This window comes from Heptranchias perlo, chromosome 5, assembly GCF_035084215.1.
Source record: "Heptranchias perlo isolate sHepPer1 chromosome 5, sHepPer1.hap1, whole genome shotgun sequence".
Lineage (NCBI taxonomy): Eukaryota > Metazoa > Chordata > Chondrichthyes > Hexanchiformes > Hexanchidae > Heptranchias > Heptranchias perlo.
In genome coordinates, this window is record NC_090329.1 from 108,124,623 (window position 1) to 108,147,312 (window position 22,690).

Here is a 22,690-nt window from a genome sequence, read left to right on the forward strand (position 1 = left end):
GAAGGAGCATCAAGATGTTAAAGGTCTCAAAGTTGGCTGACCTTTCCATAGCAAACCACCCGTCAGTTAGATTACACATTCAAAGGGAACCACAGACTCTTCGAGGACACAAACACATGACTGTAGTGGGTCCACGACTGAATATATTGCTACTATCTCATTAGGGACCCTAACACTTTACTATTGTTCTCAAAACCCTCCATGACCTCACCTCAACCGATTTGGAAAATCTTCGTCAGTTTTGCATATATGAACATAGGAACAGGAGTAGGCTATTTAGCCCCTCGAGATTGCTCAAATAGACCATGGTTGATCTCTGCCTCAACTCCATTTACCAACCTTGCATTCCAGCCCACACCTTCCCTTCCTGACTCTGGATTACTGGCTCCCCACCCCTACTACTCCAAAATCAGTGTCTAATGCTTTACTCGTTATGCCCTGCACTTTGAATTCTCTTCCAAAATCACTTTGCTTTGCTACATTTCTCCCTTAAAAAAACATAAACCTCTCTCTTTGACCAAGCATTTGGTTTCCTCAGCACCTCAAAATTCTTTCAATTCCGGCATGGTGTCCATTTCTTGTTTATGTGTGGAGTGCCGTTTAAGTGCAAGTTGATGTTGTAATTCATGTATCTTTCCTTCTCTCTTTTATCTAACTCCAGAAATTCCAAACTTGCTGTAGGTTGCCAAGTCTCAAGCATCTCAAAGGGGATGAACATTGATCGCAAATTTCAAGTCACATGCCATAATCAGAAAGTACATGCATGCAATTTTTACTTTGCTTTAAAAATCTAGCAGGTTATCAGAATCAATTTGGAATGTGATTTCATTAATAAGCTGATGAAAACTGGTGAAAAGGAGCTTATTGCTCTGAAAGGGATTTATATCTGGGTAGTATTATATAGATATTCCAACACGGAAACAGGTTGCACAGCTCAACCAGTCTGTGTTGGTTGTTATCCTGTGTTGGTGTCCCAATCTTATGTGTTTGCCATGTTCCCATATCCCTTTATTCCCCGTTTCTTAACCACCTATCTAATCTATTCTTAAATGTTGATATGGTCTCTGCTTCAATCATTAACTCTGGTAGTGCATCCCACAGCTTCACAACCCTCTGTGGAAAAAAAAGTTTCTCCTGCTCTCTGTCCCAAAACTCTTATATTTAATCTTATATGTCCCAGTGTTTTAGACTCTTCAACCACTAGAAGCAGTCTGTTTCTATTACCCTATCCTATACAGTCATAATTTTAAAAACCTCTATCCCATCTCCTCTGTTCTAACGAGAATAGCCTCAGTTTTTCAAATCTTTATTAGTATATGTATTTCCTCATAAAAGCCAGCTGTGTTCCTAGAATGTCTTTTGTTCTGTGGCAAAGTTAGTCTGCAGATGGTCAATCCGTGAGGTTGGCTGCAATGCAAATTGCCTTTACCACCAATGAGCTGTTCAAACTTCACTCCAGAGACTCGAGCACATGATCTAGACTGGCACTTCAGTGTAGTACTGAGGAAATACTGCACTGCTGGAGGTATCATCTTTTGAATGAGATATTTAACCAAGGGATTGTCCAGGGGGAGGGGATTCCCAGGCTGGGAGTTTCCACGGCCCTGTGATCCACCAGGTAGCCAGTGTGCCAGGTAAAAGGAGAAGTACTGGCCTCCCAATTGGTGGGAAACCAGGCTTACCCAAGGGTCTAGGGCCTGGATGCCTGACGAAATAGACCAAGGTGTAGGAAGGTGATTAGCCCCCTTGTAAAGGGAGGCCAAGAAGGCCGTAAATATTTATTTTTGTTCCTGGCCCTTCTGAGGAGACAACAAGCAACTGGTGTCCGCTGCAATGACTGCTTCCTCTCTGCGCTGGTAAGTGCTTGAGATGCAGACACAGTGGCGCGGGAACCCTCCAGTTTTATGGTAAGTGGGGAAGTTACCCCTGACCACAGTAGGGTCCAGTGTGGCCATTCTGGGCATTTACGCTGGGATCAAAGGCCACTGGATTTCAGGCCCATAATTTCCAATTGTTAAACATATACTGAAGTTGGTCTGGTTGAAATATGTGAACTTGAAAAGGAGAAACAATTCCCAGACCATCATTCCATCGTATATTGATGATGTCAGTCTGCTTGCATTCTGTATGTTAAAGGTAATGTTCCAGGAGGCTGCCACTGCATCAAAAGAGAACCAATGTAAATACCAGGCCCTATGGCCTTTGTCAGCTTCCAGTCATTATCCCAGTTATATGTATAGTAGTTTAGCTGATGTAAATAGGTCTAATAGTATGTAATTTCCTTTCATTTAAACTGAAAGGATACATTGTGGGCATTACTGAAATGAATAGGCCTATAGAGTGTGTTCAAGATCTCGCATCATTCCACAATCTCTACGAAGTAGATCATGAAATAAATACAAATACAATTTTAAGAACATTTAACAGAGCATTTAAATTTGTGGAAGAAAATTGTGTCAGATATCTTAAAACAAAAACTGATTATTTGAAAATTGTACAGGTATCGTCATATAAAGATAATTATTAAAGCTGGTAGAATTATGCATTTGTAACATTCCATTAAAAATATTATGCAGTGGTCCAATGCCATAATATTGGTAGGACAACACAATTGCTGCAAAGGAACGAATATATTCCTGAGTTCCCTACACAGAAAGGGAAGAGAAAAAAACAAGAGGCGAATGACTGCTCCCCTGAACTGGTTACAAACCTACTGGCATAAGTGGGTAAGACAAAGAGTGGGGAAAACTAATATACGGATAAATGGGGTGCCATAGTCCACGGATGTATCAATATAGTTAAGTTTCTGGTCACCGCTGACCAGAAACTTAACTGGACCAGCCACATAAATACTGAGGCTACAAGAGCAGGTCAGAGGCTGGGTATTCTGCGGCGAGTGACTCACCTCCTGACTCCCCAAAGCCTTTCCACCATCTACAAGGCACAAGTCAGGAGTGTGATGGAATACTCTCCACTTGCCTGGATGAGTGCAGCTCCAACAACACTCAAGAAGCTCGAAACCATCCAGGACAAAGCAGCCCGCTTGATTGGCACCCCATCCACCACCCTAAACATTCACTCCCTTCACCACCAGTGCACCGTGGCTGCAGTGTGTAGCATCTACAGGATCCATTGCAGCAACTCGCCAAGGCTTCTTCGACAGCACCTCCCAAACCCGTAACCTCTACCACCTAGAAGGACAAGAGCAGCAGGCACATGGGAACACCACCACATGTACGTTCCCCTCCAAGTCACAAAACATCCTGACTTGGAAATATATCGCCATTCCTTCATCGTCACTGGGTCAAAATCCTGGAACTCCCTTCCTAACAGTACTGTGGGAGTACCTTCACCACACGGACTGCAGCGGTTCAAGGCGGCGGCTCATCACCACCTTCTCAAGGGCAATTAGGGATAGACAATAAATGTTGGCCTTGCCAGCGACGCCCACATCCCATGAATGAATAAAAAAAATACTAGATTACAATGTAGGCACAATACGTGTGATTTTCACTTGGTGAGTTTAAGGGGAAGCTAGTTAAACACACGAGGAGAAAGGAATAGAAGGATATGCTGATAGGGTTAGATGAAGTAGGGAGGGAGGAGGCTTGTGTGGAGCATTAGCACCGGCATGGACCAGTTGGGCCTGTTTCGGTGCTGTACATTCTATGTAATACTATGTAAGGTCTCGTCTTAAACATCGCGTCCAACACACACGCACACGTCAATTCAGCCCAGGTATCTTTCATATACCTCCAAGTAACTGGATCAAGAATGTCACGGGCGCAACTCAGGGAATGTTGGAGAAAACCTATGGAGAGAAAAATACTTAATTTGTGATAAAAAATAAATTTTACAAAAAACAAATCTCACACTTACCTAGTACATCTTTCTCATGCTCTGCAACTAAGGTTTTCCACTTGGCGGAATCGGGATTACTGAAGTCAATATTAATTAAGCGGTAACTAGGAGAATTGAGATTTGTTTTGAATGTGAATACTGTCCCTTCATTAGTGACATATTCATACTCTGCATCGAAGTTATCCACCAGCTTGACCCAAGGCAGAATTCCTATTAAAACAGAACTTAATTGATTAATTTGTCTCAGAAGGTGGCTTCCATAAACACTAAATATTGCTGTTTGATAACATAAGTAAGCAACAGGCCACATACAATTCATCCCATCGCAGATTCCGTTTGTCTATATAATATCCTCAGGTAAAGATGGCAGAGTTGGGCTGCGGAAAAATTACTCTGCAGAGCCACCTGATGGCCAGAGTTTGTAAGTACACCCTTCTACAGCCTGCACTACAGCATTAAAGGAGCTGTTTATACAAGAACATAACAGAACAGAAGAAATAGGAGCAGGACTAGGCCACACGGCCCCTCGAGCCTGCTCCGCCATTCAATCAGATCATGGCTGATCTTCAGCTTCAATTGCACCCCATATCCCTTGATTCCCCTAGAGTCCAAAAATCTATCCATCTCAGTCTTGAATATACTCAATGACTCAGCATCCACAGCCCTCTAGGGTAGAGAATTCCAAAGATTCACAACCCTCTGAGTGAAGAAATGCCTTATCTCAGTCTTAAATGGCTGACCCCTATCCTGCGACTATGCCCTCTAGTTCTGGACTCTCCAGCCAGGGTAAACAACCTCTCAGCATCTACCCCGGTCAAGCCCCCTCAGAATCTTATATGTTTCAATGGGATCACCTCTCATTCTTCTAAACTCCAGAGTATAGGCCCATTTTACTCAACCTCTCCTCATAGGACAACCCTCTGATCCCAGGAATTAATCTAGTGAACCTTCATTGCACCGCCTCTAAGGCAAGTATATCTTTCCATAGATAAGGAGACCAAAACTCTACGCAGTACTCCAGGTGAGGACTCACCAAAGCCCTGTGCAATTGTAGTAAGACTTCCTTACTGTTGTACTCCAACCCCCTTCCAATAAAGGCAAACATGCCTTTTGCTTTCCTAATTGCCTGCTGTAGCTGCATGCTAACTTCCTGTGTTTCTTGTACCAGGACACTCAAGTCTCTCTGAACACCAACATTTAATAGTTTCTCACCATTTAAAAAATATTCTGTTTTCTATTCTTCCGACCAAAGTGAATAACCTCACATTTCCCCACATTATACTCCATCTGCCACCTTCTTACCCACTCACTTAACCTGTCTATATCCCTTTGCAGACTCTGTGTCCTCCTCACAGATTATTTTCCCACCTAGCTTTGTATCGTCAGCAAACTTGGATATGCTACACTCGGTCCCTTCATCCAAGTCATTAATATAGATTGTAAATAGCTGAGGCCCAAGCACTGATCCTTGCGGCACTCCACTAGTTACAGCCTGCCAACCTGAAAATGACCCGTTTAACCATTCTCTCTTTTCTGTCCGTTAACCAATCCTCTATCTATGCTAATAAGTTACCCGCAACTCCTTGAGCCCTTATCTTGCCCAACAACCTTTTACGTGGCACCTTACCAAATGCCTTTTGAAAATCCAAATATACTACATCCACTGGTTCCCCTTTATCTACCCTGCTAGTTACATCCTTAAAAAACTCTAATAGATTTGTCACCGATTTCTCTTTCATAAGACCATGTTGACTCTGCCTGATCATATTATGATGTTTTAAGTGCCCTGTTACTACTTCCTTAATAATAGATTCCAGCATTTTCCTGACGACTGATGTCAGGCTAACTGGCCTGTAGTTCCCTGTTTTCTCTCTCCCTCCTTTCCTGAATAGCGGGGTTACCTTAGCTACCTTCCAATCCGCTAGGACCGTTCTGGAATCTAGGGAATTTTGGAAGATCATAACCAATGCATCCACTATCTCTGCAGCCACCTCTTTCAGAACCCTAGGATGTAGGCCATCAAGTCCGGGGGATTTATCGGCTTTTAGTCCTATTAGTTTCTCAAGTACTTTTTCTCTACTGAACAGAACTTACAAACAGAAATCCCATTGGGATAGTATTTCCATTTTGGGCATAATCGGGAAATTGCGCCCAAATTGCACTGGTTAGATGACAGTTCAAGTTTCTGTTAAAATTCATTTGCATAATCACAAACTTAAAATCTTCTATGGACCAGTGCAATCGGGCAGCGCAATAGAATGTAATTCTTTTTTTTCCCGTTAAAAAGTATTCCTTGATGTATATAAGAATGGTAACCTGGTGCAGTTTTATTAATACAGCTGAAAATGGGTTTATCACTAAAAATAAGCATTTTTAATAAGGGTCTCCGGTCCTCCACCTGTGAGTAATCTGATTTACTGAAAATGACTTTAAAAAACTATAGTAAACCATTTAATAGTTTCACTGGGTGTACATTAGTCAGTTCCTTAGTGAATTAAATATTTTTTGATATGAAAAAACTTTTAAAACATGAGTGGCTCAGAAAATGAAGAGCCTTCCCGGACCAGCGCAATCAGTGGAATCTCTCAATTTCGACCTGGGGGCATGGTCAGTTGTGTGAGTGGGGCCTGATCCAGGTGAATTGAATCGTGAACCAGCATAAAAGATCACGGAAAGCACAGATGTAAGTGGTTTTGGGTGTAACTCACTCAAAATTCCCTGATCTTTTGCACTGGTTCGGTCAATTCCACCTGGATTGCGCTGATATAACTAGCAGAAGCTAGTGAAAACTCAACTCCATTATGTTTACAGAGGCAATTTCAAGATTAGCGTTGACATAAAATTGTGACAAAAGTAGAGGTTTAGTTGAACAGGAAATGTGCACACACACAGAATTTTTCAAAATATATATTTATTCAGATATTTCAGGGAACAAATTTCAGAGAACAAATTAAGGACAAAATACTGAAGATTGCAAAATCATGGAAAATACTTGGGATTGCTTAATTACTGCTTGCAGTCTTCCAGCTGTTGCTTGTTCAGAAAGCGTAAATGACAGTCAATCAGGTGTTTCAATAAGTTAATCAGAGATAAACATGACAAATTTGCGCAGATTAGAACATATTTGGAGATAATTGAAAGAAATGTGAATAGGATTAAGAGTGAAAAATTTGACTGAAAAGTATGCCAGGAAGTTTGTTAAAGGAAGTACAGACTATGTACAAGTCTTTTAATGTATACATCTATAATAATTTAAAATCTTGAGATTTTGTCATACCTATTTCCTGTTGTGGCAATTTAGTCACACTTTTGTGCTATTAATAACACTTAAAGTGTAACCTTAACGCCTTTAAATGGGTAACACTAAGGCCCGGTATTTAGTCCTCCCACCATTGGTGGAATTGTGATGCAAGTCTCTGCACCTTTTGCTTTTTCTACTATTGTCTTTTTAGGTTACATATTTAATTTTATTTCTTTCATTAACTGAAAGTAAAAACAAATTACTTATATTTTCATGGCTTTAATCTACTCTGCTGCCCCTGCAGCCCATCACTCTTCCCTTGCTTCTCATACCGTACTCTCCTGCAACCCCACTATCTCCAACCCTTCTGCCACATTTTCCACCTCTACTGTCTCAGCTGACATTCCCAGCCTATCCTGCTGTTTATTTGTGTCTCCACCTGCTCTGTAGACTTTTCTACCTGCTCTACCTGGTCCCACTCAGTGGAAACCCTGCTGCTGCCCAACCCACTTCACAGCCTCACTCCCCAAACTGTCCTGCCGCCCCTCATTAGGCTTCGCTACCCATACCCTTCAGGGTCTGCTGCAGCTACATTTCTTTAAGTTACAGTTTTTGTTAAATTCCCGCCTTCACTTGGGCAAGTAAGTACAACAATGAAGGCCAGAACTACTATTAAATCTCAGACAAATTAATTAAGAAGCAGGGGTGCTTCATCTTCACTGCTAGCCTACATCTAAGTCCCAGCCTGTCTATCCTCACTGCCAGGGTCCCTTCCCACTTCTACTTTATAATGTCAGGCATTATAAGTGTAACTTAGCTTTTCGAAACTAAATTTGCTGGTTTCTCAGAACTGGTGAAGATGAGGCATGGTAAGAGAAGGGCATTACCATGTTGTGAGAGTTGCTCCACCAAGGCCAAATTGTGTCTTTCATCAAATATCATGTAACCCTCCTAGCCAGTGATCATTTTTTTTTCTCACAATGTTGGCAGAGACTTGGGAGTTGTGTATAGGTTGCTGCATAGTTCTTTTGACCGATATATCTATATGCTAATGCGCGATCTAAAAGATGGGAAAAGAATAAAATAATAACTTGTGTCTACCCCCACCCCATCTGTGATACCTGGTGGAAATCCACAAGGATCGTAGGCTTACAAAGGAAGTGCAGTTACTTGGGCAAATTACTCAAGTACTGCCAGTGCCCATGTGCCTCATCAAGAGTTGCCACCTTGGAGACAACAGGGGAGTATTATTTTTTCCAAAGAGTGATTGCCATAAAGAGACAAATAGAACTTTGTTTTCATATTTTAAATCTATTTTGGTAAAGGCTTTATGACGGCTGCATTCATGAAGGAAACAATACACGATACTGAGTAATTTCAGTCACTGAGAACAATAATACTTATTTTACAAGATAATTTTTTTTACACCGATGGTATGTGGAGAATGGAGTCAAAAAGCTAAAAGGAAACTGGGACACTTTAACTTCAAATTCTTTAAAGGTCAGTTGCACACCCCTTAAGAACTAACCCATCGTATGTGGCAGAGACTAAAATGCCAGAGCTGTTTACCTTTAATACCATCAGGCAACTCTTTCAGGTCACAATACCAAAGTCGATTGACTGGGTCACAGCCCTCTCGAATAGACAGGAGAACATACCGTCCATCATCTGATACCTGCACAAAGACAGAAATAAATTCTCAAATATAGAGATGCCAGTAACATTAAGTTACCCAAGTGAATCAGTTAAGAAGCCTTTTTTTCTTAAACTATTAAGAAAAGTCTGTTATCAAGTCAAAATAATGAAGTATTTGATAAATGATAACTGGTCTTAAACTATACTTGTGTAAATAAGTTAAAAAATGAAGACAATAACTATCCAAAGGAAAGTTGCATATAAACTTGGATTTTGATAACTTTGGTGGGGTTGCTGATCCACCTAAAGTCTGAAACCAACCTCATCCAATCCACTACAAAAAAAAAATCTTCCTAGTGTCTACAAAGATAGGAATTTTTTAGTTTGTACATCTAATATGCTTGTTAAATAAGTCAGTGGGAGACAGAATATTTCCCCTAGTTATTTTGCCTCTCTCCTTTACAATTGCAGGCCTCCCACTACATGTGGCAATGTCCGCCCCCCACCCCTCCCCATTATTTGTCTCAGTCCCTATTACCCCATGTCCCCATTTTCTTTTTAACCTGAACGGGCATCTAGTTGCCCTTCCAACTCACTCACTTGGATCCTCGCAGTGCACCAGTAATTGGAAACAAACAGACTCTTCATTACCCGACTGGATGATTCCTGACTGTCAGCTAGTCAAACAGCCTTTTTGCCCCATCTCCAATATTTTTATAACTAATAAAACAAAAGTGTCCAAATAAAATGAAAAAAAGACAAATGTTTAAACACCCCTATGATTTTTCTTCCAGGTTGCTTGTGGCACTGTCCAGGAGATTAATCTTTAATTCCTGGTGTGGACATGCCGGTGATGGACTGGGGTTGACAATTGTAAACAATTTTACAACACCAAGTTATAGTCCAGCAATTTTATTTTAAATTCACAAGCTTTCGGAGACTTCCTCCTTCCTCAGGTAAAATTTAATTCCTGGATCCTGGAGATTCCAGAACAACCCTGGAAGGCTGACAACCCTAAACTCTCAAGCCATCATCCCTATTTGTTAAATAAATAAATGCTTCTGCCTCTATTACCAATAAACTCCCAAAATATACATTTTAAGAAATTGGAAGCCTTCAGAATTTCCCTCATGCGTGGTGCTCTGTATAATATAAAATTAAAACATCTCCCATCCACAAGATTCCAATTTGAAAATAAATTAAGTAATTTGGTAATTAACTGGGTGAAAATTAAATAAATTAATCACTCTGCTTGTGGTACAAATTAATTCATTCAATCTTTGAGTTTTAATTCATTTACTCACTTCTTCGTTTCCATCAAACTGTGTAAATATTAAATTAAATGTGTTGCAACAACCAATATTAAAATAATTGAGCAAGCCTACCAAAGCACTTGGTAAATCTTCACACTCTATTTTATATGCTTGCTCAGTATGTTTCTTCAAACTGAGAAATCTGTGTTATATATACACACACAATTAAATAAAGACAACATAATCTGAGTGCACAGACCAGCATCCAGATTTGACAATAAAAGTGCCGACTCCCTATGTACAATGTTGTAGGAGATCGACTAGTATATAAAATAAATTTAATGCCAATCCTTGAGTGTTGTTGTGCCAGCACCTATCCAGGAGAGTGGTGAGAATTCCAATACACTCCTCTGACTTGAGCTATGCAGATGGTTTGAGGAGTCAGGTGGTGAACTGATCCTCAAGAGTTTCCAGCCTCTGCCTTGCTCTTGTAGTCATGGTGTTGACATGGTTGGTCCAGGTAAGCTTCTGATTAATAGTCAATCCCAAGATGAGGGTGGGAGACTCGACGACGGTAGAGCTATTGAAGGTCTAGAGGAGCTGGCTGGGATTTCCCTTCTTCGAGACAATCATTATCTGGCACTTGTGTGGCACGAATTGTACCTGCCACTTGTCAGCCTCTTTGTTACCCAGGTCCTGCTGTAGGCTGGCATGGCTACTTTGTTATTGGAGGAGTTGGAAATAGAGTGAACACTTAAGTCATCAGTGAACAACCCCAACTTGACCTTATGGTACAGGAAGATCATTGATGAAGCAGTTGTAGGTAATTGGGCAGGGGACACCTCCGAGGAACTCTAGCAGTGATGTTCTGGGACTATGTCGACTGGCCTCCAAAAACCAGTTATCTTCTTTTGTGGCAGGATTTTCTCTGAGTTAATTGATTCAGTTCCGGCACCATAGTTGGTCATATTCTGCTTTGATGTCAAAGGTAGCTGCTCTCACCTCTCCTCTGGCATTCAGCTTGTATCCATGTTTGGATCAAGACATTGATAAGAGCCAAGTGTTTCTAGCAGAACCTGAACTAAGCATTAATAAGCAAATTATTGGTGTGTAGGTTTCACTTGATGGCATTGCTAATGACTCCTGTGGCATTGCTGACTGTGATGTGGCTGATAGGGGGAAGCAGGCTGGGTCAGATTTACCTTGTTTTTTGTGGATAGAAGATACCTAGGCAATCTTCCACATTGCTGAAGCGCCTTGGGATGTTTTACTACATTGAAGGCACAATATAAATGCAAGTTGTCGTTGTTGGGTCGATGCTAGTATCGTAGCTGTACTGGAACAGCTTGGCTAGGGGAGCAACTAGCTCTGATGCACAGGTCTTCAGCATTAAAGCGGGATATTGTCAGAGCCCATTGCCTTTGCTGTGTCTAGTGCACTCGCCACTTAATGTCACATGGACTGAATGAATTTGGCAGGACCCTGGCATTTATGATGGTGGGGACCGCAACAAGAGGTCAAGTTGGATCATTCATTTGATACCATTGGCTGAACCCACCTCCAACACTTCAGTCTTGCCTCTTGCACTCACGAGATGGACTCCACCATGGTTAAGGATGGGGATGCTCATGGAGCTTCTACCTGTTAATTTCCTGGCTGTCTATCACCATCCTTGACTGAATGTGGTTGAGCTATAGAGCTTTGCTCTGATCCATTGGCTGTGGGACCACTTAGCTTTGTCCACAGCCTGCTGCTTTTAGTTTTTACCGTGCAGGCAGACAGCACTGTGTAGTTGTTTCACTAGGTCCGTACCTCATTTAGGTACGGCTGGTATTGCTCTTCTATATTCCCCATTGAAGCGAGGTTGATCTCTTGGCTTGATGGCATTCAAAGAGTGAGGCTTATGCTGGGCCATGACGTTACAGATTGTGGTGGTCTACAATTCTACTGCTACTGATGGCTCACAGTGCCTGGTGAATGCATATTTATGGCTGCTAGATCTGTCCCACTTAGCACAGTGGTAATGCCACATTACATGATGGAGAACGTCCTTACAGTAGAGACAAGACTTTGTCTTCAAAAGGACTGTGCAGTGGTCACTTCTACCAATGTAATAGTGAACAGATGTGTCTGCAACAGTTACGTTGGTGAGGGCGAGGTCAGGTAGATTAGTTCCTCATGTAGGCTCCCTCACCATCTGACATAGGCTCACTCTTTTAGCTATGTCCTTGAGGACTTTGCGAGCCTGGTCACTGGTAGTACTTCTGAACTGCTCTTGCTGGTGGATATGGAAGTCCCCACTCAGGGTACAATTTAACGCCTTTGTTTCCCTCCAAGCGATGTTCAACGTAAAGCAGTACTGATTTGTCAGTTGTGAAGGGTGGTAGATGGGGATCAGCATGAGTTTTCCTTGACCTTGTTTGACCTGAAGCCACGAGACTTCATGGGGTCCAGAGTCAATGATGAGGACCCCTAGGACCATTCCCACCCAATTGTGTATCACTGTGCCCCTTTCTCTGGAAGATCCTGTCCTACTTGCCAGAAAGAAAAGGACAGGACATACTGAGCGATGATGATAGAGGAGTCCGGGATGTTGGCTGATAGATATGATTCTTTGAGTGCCACTACGTCAGGTTGACTAGGCTGTTGGACAGCTGTTCCAACTTGGGCATCAGCTCTCAGATGTTAGTGAGGAGAACTTTGCAGGGTCACTGGAGTGAGCATATCAGAGTCTTATCCTGATACAATTCCTGGGTTGTTGCCAATAGGCCCCTCCAATTTTCTTATTACTGAACTTATTCTTATTACATCACAAACAGAGAAATAAATTGAGAGAGACAGGCAGACACACAGCACTGATTACACATTTGTGACAGCTTTTTTTAATCTTTAAATTCCAATCAGTTTTTCTCAGGGGAAAACATAAATTGTGTCTGTGCATAGCAGTATTTCAGTTTGCATGTTTTTGAAGATGACACTGAGCACTTGCATATATCATGCAGCATATGAAGTATTTTCCTAAATATTTTACTTTTAGCCATTTCTTCTGCTAGTCTCTGGCTGTAGGAAAGCTAAACAAGGGAAACCATTGTAAAGAGGGCACAATAGCATTGGTGCGCAAAGATATTGAGGTCAGCTGCAGTTCCGTAGATATGAGAGATTCAGGATGCAGACTGTGGACCAGTTTTCTGCTCAAGAATAGAAATTGTTCAAAGTCTGAAACCAACAAGCTAATAATATTTGTGGTGCCAAGGACAGTGTTTATTATTCAGCAAGGTAATAGTTTAATTTACTAAAATAAAGGATTTTTCACAGAGCACAGCAACATATATCAATTACCAGAACCATTGAACAACTAAACCTACACATTAGAATTCTACCGCTAGCATAAAATTCAATACAAATTACATTAGTGCTATAATATGTTTTTCACCAAGCACGTGCATACTTTGAACTTCTCACATCAAAGCTCACAAGTAATTCATTTTATTTTTAGAAAGTGTTCTAATTTTTTTTTCCTGTGAATAACACATTCTCAAAGCTTCTGTAGAATGATCATGAAGGTAAAAATAAAACAGCAAACATCACAGGGCTGACTGCAAAAATACACAAACTAGTGTCAGATTTTTAATAGCTGAAATCAGGTCTTGGTTCTGAGAGTTATGGGATTATGGCTAAACACCAAGTCAGCGACAGCAACATAAATGATGTGCAACGTCGCATATTATTGCATTTCAAAACTTCAAAGCTACATAAAAACAATTAGATTCCTTGCCAGATCTTTATGTTAATTAAGAACATAAGAAATAGGAGCAGGAGTAGGTCAATCGGCCCCTCGAGCCTGCTCCGCCTTTCAATAAGATCATGGCTGATCTGATCATGGCTGATCTGATCCTAATCTCAAATCTAAATTCATGTCCAATTTCCTGCCCGCTCCCCGTAACCCCTAATTCCCTTTACTTCTAGGAAACTGTCTATTTCTGTTTTAAATTTATTTAATGATGTAGCTTCCTGGGGCAGCAAATTCCACATACCTACTACCCTCTGAGTGAAGAAGTTTCTCCTCATCTCAGTTTTGAAAGAGCAGCCCCCTTATTCTAAGATTATGCCCCCTAGTTCTAGTTTCACCCATCCTTGGGAACATCCTTACCGCATCCACCCGATCAAGCGCCCTTCACAATCTTATATGTTTCAATAAGATCGCCTCTCATTCTTCTGAACTCCAATGAGTAGAGTCCCAATCTACTCAACCTCTCCTCATATGTCCGCCCCCTCATCCCCGGGATTAACCGAGTGAACCTTCTTTGTACTGCCTCGAGAGCAAGTATGTCTTTTCTTAAGTATGGAGACCAAAACTGTATGCAGTATTCCAGGTGCGGTCTCACCAATACCTTATATAACTGCAGAAATACCTCCCTGTTTTTATATTCTATCCCCCGAGCAATAAAAGCCAACATTCCGTTGGCCTTCTTGATCACCTGCATACTAACTTTTTGATTTTCTTGCACTAGGACCCCCAGATCCCGTTGTACTGCAGTACTTTCCAGTTTCTCGCCTTTAAGATAATAACTTGCTCTCTGATTTTTCCTGCCAAAGTGCATAACCTCACATTTTCCAATATTGTATTGCATCTGCCAAATCTCCGCCCACTCACCCAGCCTGTCTATATCCCCCTGTAGGTTTTTTATGTCCTCCTCACTCTCCACTTTCCCTTCCATCTTTGTATCAATTGAAGGCACCCTCCTTGCATTGCCGAATTTAGGATGTAGCTTAGTCTTGTTCTGCCAGGGACATGTCATACGAATCAATGTCTCTCTGGAAAGTGTTAACATCATAGCATACAGAACAGAATGATACCCGGACTTCAAGGGTTAAGTTATGAGGAGAGATTACACAAATTGGGGTTGTATTCTCTAGAGTTTCGAAGGTTAAGGGGTGATCTGATCAAAGTTTATAAGATATTAAGGGGAATGGATAGGGTGGATAGAGAGAAACTATTTCTGCTGGTTGGGGATTCTAGGAGTAGGGGGCACAGTTTAAAAATTAGAGCCAGACCTTTCAGGAGCGAGATTAGAAAACATTTCTACACACAAAGGGTGGTAGAAGTTTGGAACTCTCTTCCGCAAACGGCAATTGATACTAGCTCAATTGCTAAATTTAAATCTGAGATAGATAGCTTTTTGGCAACCAAAGGTATTAAGGGATATGGGCCAAAGGCAGGTACATGGAGTTAGATCACAGATCAGCCATGATCTTATCAAATGGCGGAGCAGGCACGAGGGGCTGAATGGCCTACTTCTGTTCCTATGTTCCTATCACCCATGTGACCTTTGTTGCTTCCACATTCTACACAAGGTAAGCCTTCTCTCTCTATCCCATACAAGATTTCAGTTTATTTAAACTTTAAAAAACCAGTAAGACAAACAATATGTACACTAATGAACCTGTCCCATGTGAGGACCAGAATGTTTCTCGGACAGGATAGAAAAAATCTGAAGCCTGGGGACCGTGGTTCATTTTATAAATGGCTTGGGAGTGGTTACGGTTAGGGTCACATCATCAAAACAGCAAACATATCATTCCTCGTCATCCTTCCCTGCAGAACAGTATCGAGCCATGGCCTCAATCCATCGGTTCATGGAGGCTGCTGAAAATTAAAAACTTTTGTCCGTTTAAAAAAAATGTATTTTTGATGTCCTCAAGTTGCTTAAAAAAATTGCCCTGTTGTACAGTTTCCCCTCTCCCTGACCCAGGGGTGCTAATGATAGTGCCCCTACTGCCATCTTGTTGCGATCAGTTAACTGCTCAGGTCTGTGCTGTTAGATGATCTTAGCAGGATGGCAGTAGGGGCACTACCATTAGCATCAGCACCCCCAGGGCTACGGACAAGGGAGAAAAATTCTAGTGCCCTCAGCTGGAAAGTGCACCTGACATCAGGTGGAAATAGAATTGGGCTTGGATGCAACGTCCCCCATGGTGAAATAGCTGGCCAATGTTCAATGCATAGGCTGACAGTTGAAGAATGGATACTTGGGTAAGGTACACAGGACAGCTGTCACTGTGAAACTGTACCCTGCATGAGTCAATGACTTCATTACATATGAGAATATTGTAAAGACAAGAAAACACTTTTTTTGACATTCTCTTTCTAATAACATTTCTCCTAGTACCTAATACCAACCTAGGACCATCTTAGTTGCCATAACTAAGTTTTGAATTACCTAGCAACACTACATTTGTTCAAAAATCATATTAATGTAAGAATAAGACTGCCTTTAATCAGCTTTACTGAGCGATGAACTTGGGTAGGCTGGTGGCAAAATATTTTAGCATAATGTGGCATAACCTGGGGGACTTGGGTCATCAGCTGACCTTGCACTTCAACTCCTCTCTTCCCTCCTGTCACTCAAAAGATTGGTTCCTAATCACAACTGAGTTATCAGTGTAGCAGTGAACAAAACACAGCAACTTATTATTACAATGAGTAATATTGAAGGTGAAACCATCATTTGACAATACCTCAGCTCCACCCATCCACTTGGAGTAGTCAGGAAATTCAGCACACAATATATCTTCAGACTGTTGAAATCCCAGTATGTGATAGTACAATTTCTGATGAAGATTCATAGAGGTTTCGGTACCTGATAAGAAGAATGACAAATATAGGAGATATGCCATCACCATTTTCATATTTTAAAAAAGCTTTACTGTAAAGCAATTGGTTTAAACAAAAGGGAACAGTAAAATAGAAATAAAAACAGAAAATATAAAGCAGGTCAGTCAGCAATAGTAAAGAAAAATGACATGTTGGGTGTCTAAGAGATAAGCATGCATTTTAGTAAGGTTAGAAAAAGAGAGAAGGGAATGTAGGTGGAGAGGGGGAAGAGAAACCACAGATACAATTACAGACAGAGTTAATGTGATAAGTAACTTGCAAACTGCTCAACAGAAAACAGTTAAATGATCACATGATAATTACTGATAATGTAATTTGGTTCATCCATGCAAAGAGATCCTAACAACACCCACTATAGAATTGAACACTTTCTTAAATGATTCCAGGGCTTTTGCCTCCAATACTAATCTGGATAAAGGTACTAATTGATAAAGGTAGTAATCTCCGGACTACTACCGGTGCAACGCGCTAGTGAGTATAGAAATAGGAGGACAGAGCAGATGAATGCGTGGCTGGAGAGATGGTGCAGGAGGGAGGACTTTAGATTCCTGGGGCATTGGGACCAGTTCTGGGGGAAGTGCGACCTGTACAGGCCAGACATGTTGCACTTCAACAGAGCTGGGACCCATGTGCTTGCGGGGAGGTTCGCTAGTGCCGTGAGGGAAGTTTAAACGAATCTGGCAGGGGGATGGGCACCAGGATGTAGCATTGGAAAGGAGAAGCAAGGTGCACAAAGGATTGGGAGAGACAGTTAGCACTAGAGTAAGAATTAGTACCGTATTAGGTGGGATCAGATTAAGAATACAAGGTCTAAGATATGTTTACAGTTCATGTTATGTTCTTATGTGGGTAAACACACGAAGCGTAGTAAACAAGGTTGGTGAGCTGCAGATGCAATTAGCCACATGGGAATATGATGCTGTGGCGATAACAGAGACCTGGCTCAAAAAAGGGCAGGATTGGGTGCTAAATACTCTTGGATACAAGGTGTTCAGGAAAGATAGGGAAGGAAAGTAAGGGTGGGGGGGGGGGGAAAGGGTGGCAGCATTGATTAAGGAGAATATTGCAGTGCTAGAGGCAGAGGATGTCCTGGAAGGGTCAAAGACAGAATCTATTTGGTTAGAGTTAAGAAACAATAGAGGTGCCATTGCACTACAGGGTGTATTCTATAGGCCACCAACTCGTGGGAAGGATGTAGAGGAGCAAATTTGCAGGGAAATTACAGAGATGTGCAAGAGCCATAGAGTAGTGATAATGGGGGACTTCAACTATCCTAATATAGACTGGGATAGTATAAGGGGGGAAAGAGAGGGAGGAATTTTTGAAGTGTTCAGGAGAGCTTTCTTGACCAGTACATTTCTAGCCCAATGAGGAAGGAGGCATTGCTGGATCTAGTTCTGGGAATGAGGTGGGCCAGATGGAGCAAGTGTCAGTGGGGGAACATTTATGGAACAGCAATCATAGTATCATAAGGTTTAGATTAGCAATGGAAAAGGACAAGGAGCACTTTAAAGTAAAAATACTCAACTGGAGGAGGGCCAATTTCAGTGGGATGAGAACAGATCTGGCCCAGGTAAATTGGAATCAAAGATTGGCAGGCAAAACTGTAATTGAACAATGGGCAGCCTTTAAGGAAGAGATGGTTCAGGTACAATCTAGGTACATTCAGGAGGGAGAAAGGCAAGGCAACTAAAGCCAGAGCTCCCTGGATGACAAAAGAGGTAGAGAGTAAAATGAAACAGAAAAAAGGGGCGTATGACAGATGTCAGATTGATAATACAAGTGAGAACCAGGCTGAATATAGAAAGTTCAGAGGGGAAGCGAAAAGGAAATAAGAGGGGCAAAGAGAGAGTATGAGAATAGACAGGTGGCTAACATGAAAGGGAATCCAAAAGTCTTCTATAAGTATGTAAACAGTAAACGGGTAGTAAGAGGAGGTGGGACCGATTAGGAATCAAAAAGGAGATCTACACTTGGAGGCAGAGGGCATGGCTGTGGTACTAAATGAGTGCTTTGCATCTGTCTTCACCAAAGAAGAAGATGCTGCCAAAGTCACAGTAAAAGAGGTAGTTGAGATACTGGATGGGCTAAAAATTGATAAAGAAGAGGTACTAGAAAGGCTAGCTGTACTTAAAGTAGATAAGTCAACCAGTCCAGATGGGATGCATCCTAGGTTGCTGAGGGATGTAATGGTGGAAATTGCAGTTACTGGCCATAATCTTCCAAACATCCTTAGATACGGGGGTGGTGCCAGAGGACTGGAGAATTACAAATGTTCAAAAAAGGGTGTAAGGATAAACCTAGAAACTGCAGGCCAGTCAGTTTAACATCGGTAGTGGGGAAACTTTTAGAAACGATAACCCGGGTCAAAATTAACAGTCACTTGGACAAGTGTGGATTGATTAGGGAAAGCAAGCACGGATTTGTTAAAAGCAAACCATATTTAACTAACTTGATAGAGCTTTTTGATGAGATAACAGAGAGGGTCAATGAGGGCAATGCAGTTGATGTGGGGTATATGGACTTCCAAAAGGTGTTTGATAAAGTGCCACATAATAAGCTTGTCATCAAAGTTGAAGCCCATGGAATAAAAGGGGCAGTGGCAGCATAGATACGAAATTGGCTAAGTAACAGGAAACAGAGAGTAATGGCGAACGGTTGTTTTTCGGACTGGAGGGAGATACACAGTGGTGTTCCTGAGGGGTTGGTACTAGGACCATTGCTTTTCTTGATATATATTAATGACTTGGACTTGGGTGTACAGGGCATAATTTCAAAATTTGCAGATGACACAAAACTTGGAAGGGTAGTGAACAGTGAGGAGGATAGCGATAGACTTCAAGAGGACACAGACAGGCTGATGGAATGGGCGGACACGTGGCACATGAAATTTAACGCAGAAACTGCGAAGTGATACATTTTGGTAGGAAGAACGAAGAGAGGCAATATAAACTAAAGGGTACAATTCCAAAAGGAGTGCAGGAACAGAGAGATCGGGGGGTATATGTCCACAAATTGTTGAAGGTGGCAGTGCAAGTTGAGAAAGCGGTTAAGAAGCCATACGGGATCCTGGGCTTTATAAATAGAGGCAGAGTACAAAAGCAAGGCGGTTATGATGAAACAATGATTTATCATAAAACAATGGTTTGACCACAACTGGAGTGTTGTGTCCAGTTCTGGGCACCGCACTTTAGGAAAAATGTAAAGGCCGTAGAGAGGGTGCAGAAGAGATTTACTCGAATGATTCCAGGGATGAGGGGCTTTAGTTACGTGGATAGACTGGAGAAGCTGGGGTTGTTCTGTTCGGAACAGAGAAGGTTGAGAAGAGATTTGATAGAGGTATTCAAAATCATGAAGGTTCTAGACAGAGCAGATAGAGAGAAACTGTTCCCATTGGCAGAAGGGTCAAGAACCAGGGGACACAGATGTAAGGTGATTGGCAAAAGAACCAAAGGTGACATGAGGAAAAACTTTTTTTTTTTTTACACAGCGAATGGTTATGATCTGGAATGTACTTCTTGAGGGGGTGGTGGAGGCAGATTCAATCGTGGCTTTCAAAAGGGAATTGGATAAGTACTTGAAGGGAAAAAATTTGCAGGGCTACGGGGATAGGGCGGGGGAGTGGGACTAGCTGGATTGCTCTTTCTATCTTGATTCCCCCACCTGAGGAAATAATTTCTCCATATTTACCCTATCAAATCCTTTTAACATTTGAAACACCTTGATCAGATCACCCCTCAGTCTCCTATAAATAAGCTAAGTTTATGCAACCTGTTCTCATAATTTAACCCTCTAAACCCCAGTCTCATCCCTGGTGAATCTGTGCTGCACCTCCTCCAAAGCCCATATATCCTTCCTAAGATGCAGTGCCCAAAACTGAATGTAGTACTCCAGATGGGGTCTGACTCATGTGCTATACAACTAAAGCATCACTTCCTCCCCTTTGTATTCCAGCCTCCTTGAGATAAAGGCCACATTCCATTAGCCTTTTCGATTAAACTGGAAGTAAAACTTGGGGACACAGTTTCTGTCCAGTAAAACTAATTTCAGAACTGATATCAGGAAATTCTTCTTCACACAAAGGGTGATTGATATATGGAATGAACTTAGAATCATAGAATGGTTACAGCACGGAAAGAGGTCATTCGGCCCATCGAGTCTGTGCCAGCTCTATGAGGGGCTAGAAAGATAGAAAGAGGACATAACCTTAAAATTAGAGGTAGGCCATTCAGGAGCAAAATCAGGAAGCACTTTTTCCACACAAAGGGTATAGAAATTTGGAACTAATTCCTCCAAAAGTCTGTGGATGCTAGGACAATTGGAGATTTCAATACTGAGATAGATCATTTTTGTAAGATAAAGGCATCAAGGGATAGGGAGCAAAACCGGGTAAATGGAATTAAGGTGCAGATCCGCCATGATCTAATTGAATGGTGAAGCATGCCCAAGGAGCTGAATGGCCTACTCCTGCTCCCAATGTTCCTACAAGAGCTTCACTGATACAGGTAAGGCAGGAGCATCTCAAACAGTGAATAGAAGAGCAGATAGGAGTGTAATAATGAGACACCATTTTCCAGAACTTTAAAGTGAAAGGGATGATTGAAAATGGGACAATATCTGGAGAAAACTGAGGTTGCAGGAGTAGGTTTTTGCTTACTTTAACCTTTGGGAGATTTGGATAGGTGCCCATGCATCAGTTTGAACTCCAGGGGAAAAAAAGCAAGAAGTTTGAGCCTGGGTGGCATAGCATTAGTACTGTATAATATAATTCATTAGTAGGTCTCTAATTTGAGAACATCTATAGATGCATCTCCATCTAATGACAAACCATCACATTGTCAATCTAAGTATTTAAACTGAGGATTTTGGCTTCAACGGCAAAAACAGGATGGCCAAAGACCACTGCTCCAATTAGCTTTAAAAAGTATTAAAAAGTAAGAGATAGAGAAACAAATGGCAAAAGCAGCAAGCAGGACCCAACATCTTTTTAGACCTATGTTTGTAGTTGAAGGAAGGTCAAAAACAGGTGGATCCATTAAAGGATATGTGGTGGCAGAATTCAAAAAAGGAATGAAACACAAATCCAATAATTATAATCTAACATCCAAAGCGGAAATAATGCTGAAGGGCAGTTTACAGGATGCTATATAAATGAACATCCAGAGAGCACAATGTTTTTGGAAAAAACTGTAGAAATCATGTTTTCCAAAGACGGTACTATTGAGAGCGTTTTCTTTTGCAACAATATAACAATGTTTCTTTTTTAGTGAAATACTTATATTTAGTTGTGAAATACTGTAAATATTTAGACCTTTGGACTCTTCAGTGAATTAATAATCCTGTGGATTTCTTCAGCTTTATAAATAGCACTTGAATAAAATCAAGACATTTCATAAACCACTTAAATCAAATTACCGGATAATTCTAATTTTTCTTTTTAAACCACAGAAAAAGCTTGCGTTATTTAGAATTACTGGATAACACAAATTTTTTAAAGCAAAAAAACTAGTTCAAATTAACAGGAGTAGACTGTATTCAGGAAGTGGGCATGAAAATCAAGAATGCACAGATGTGTACGTTTCTTTATCTCTGTTAATAAAGAGTATATCTTCAATCAATAAATGGAGGTTCATCAAATACTGGTGATAAAAAGTGCCTGTGCTGTTTTCTCCACCTTCAATCAATTTCTGAGCAAAACTGGATGAAATCTACAAAATATTTTAACAGCATTATTTTATCTTTTCCTTGTGTTTGAAAAGCCAAAGATAATAGTCACAGTCTATCATCTTTTTTAAACAGAAACTGAGAAATAGGTAGTGTACATATTAAAAAAGTGGAATTTTCTCTTCTGACATCACATTAATTTGGGCTCGAGTTGAAAGTGGAGTGACCACTGTTTTCATTTAATGAATACATTTTTAACCAAAACCATTCCATTAAATCACCACAATTTGTATTTAATTTATAACATTTGGAAATATATAGATAGATATATCCTATATTATATATGTGTTCACAAAGCAT

General features: G+C 41.1%; 1 protein-coding gene across 1 annotated transcript in view; it reads right to left on the reverse strand.

Moving 5' to 3' along the window:
* LOC137321992 (prolyl endopeptidase-like) overlaps positions 1-22,690 on the reverse strand; it is a 177,975-nt gene that overhangs the window by 109,304 nt on the left and 45,981 nt on the right. The window contains exons 6-8 of the mRNA XM_067984954.1: positions 16,510-16,631; positions 8,672-8,777; positions 3,880-4,071 (exon numbers count right to left, since the gene is read on the reverse strand). Coding sequence (XP_067841055.1) covers positions 3,880-4,071; positions 8,672-8,777; positions 16,510-16,631 — 420 coding nt within the window. The remainder of the gene's footprint in view (positions 1-3,879; positions 4,072-8,671; positions 8,778-16,509; positions 16,632-22,690) is intronic.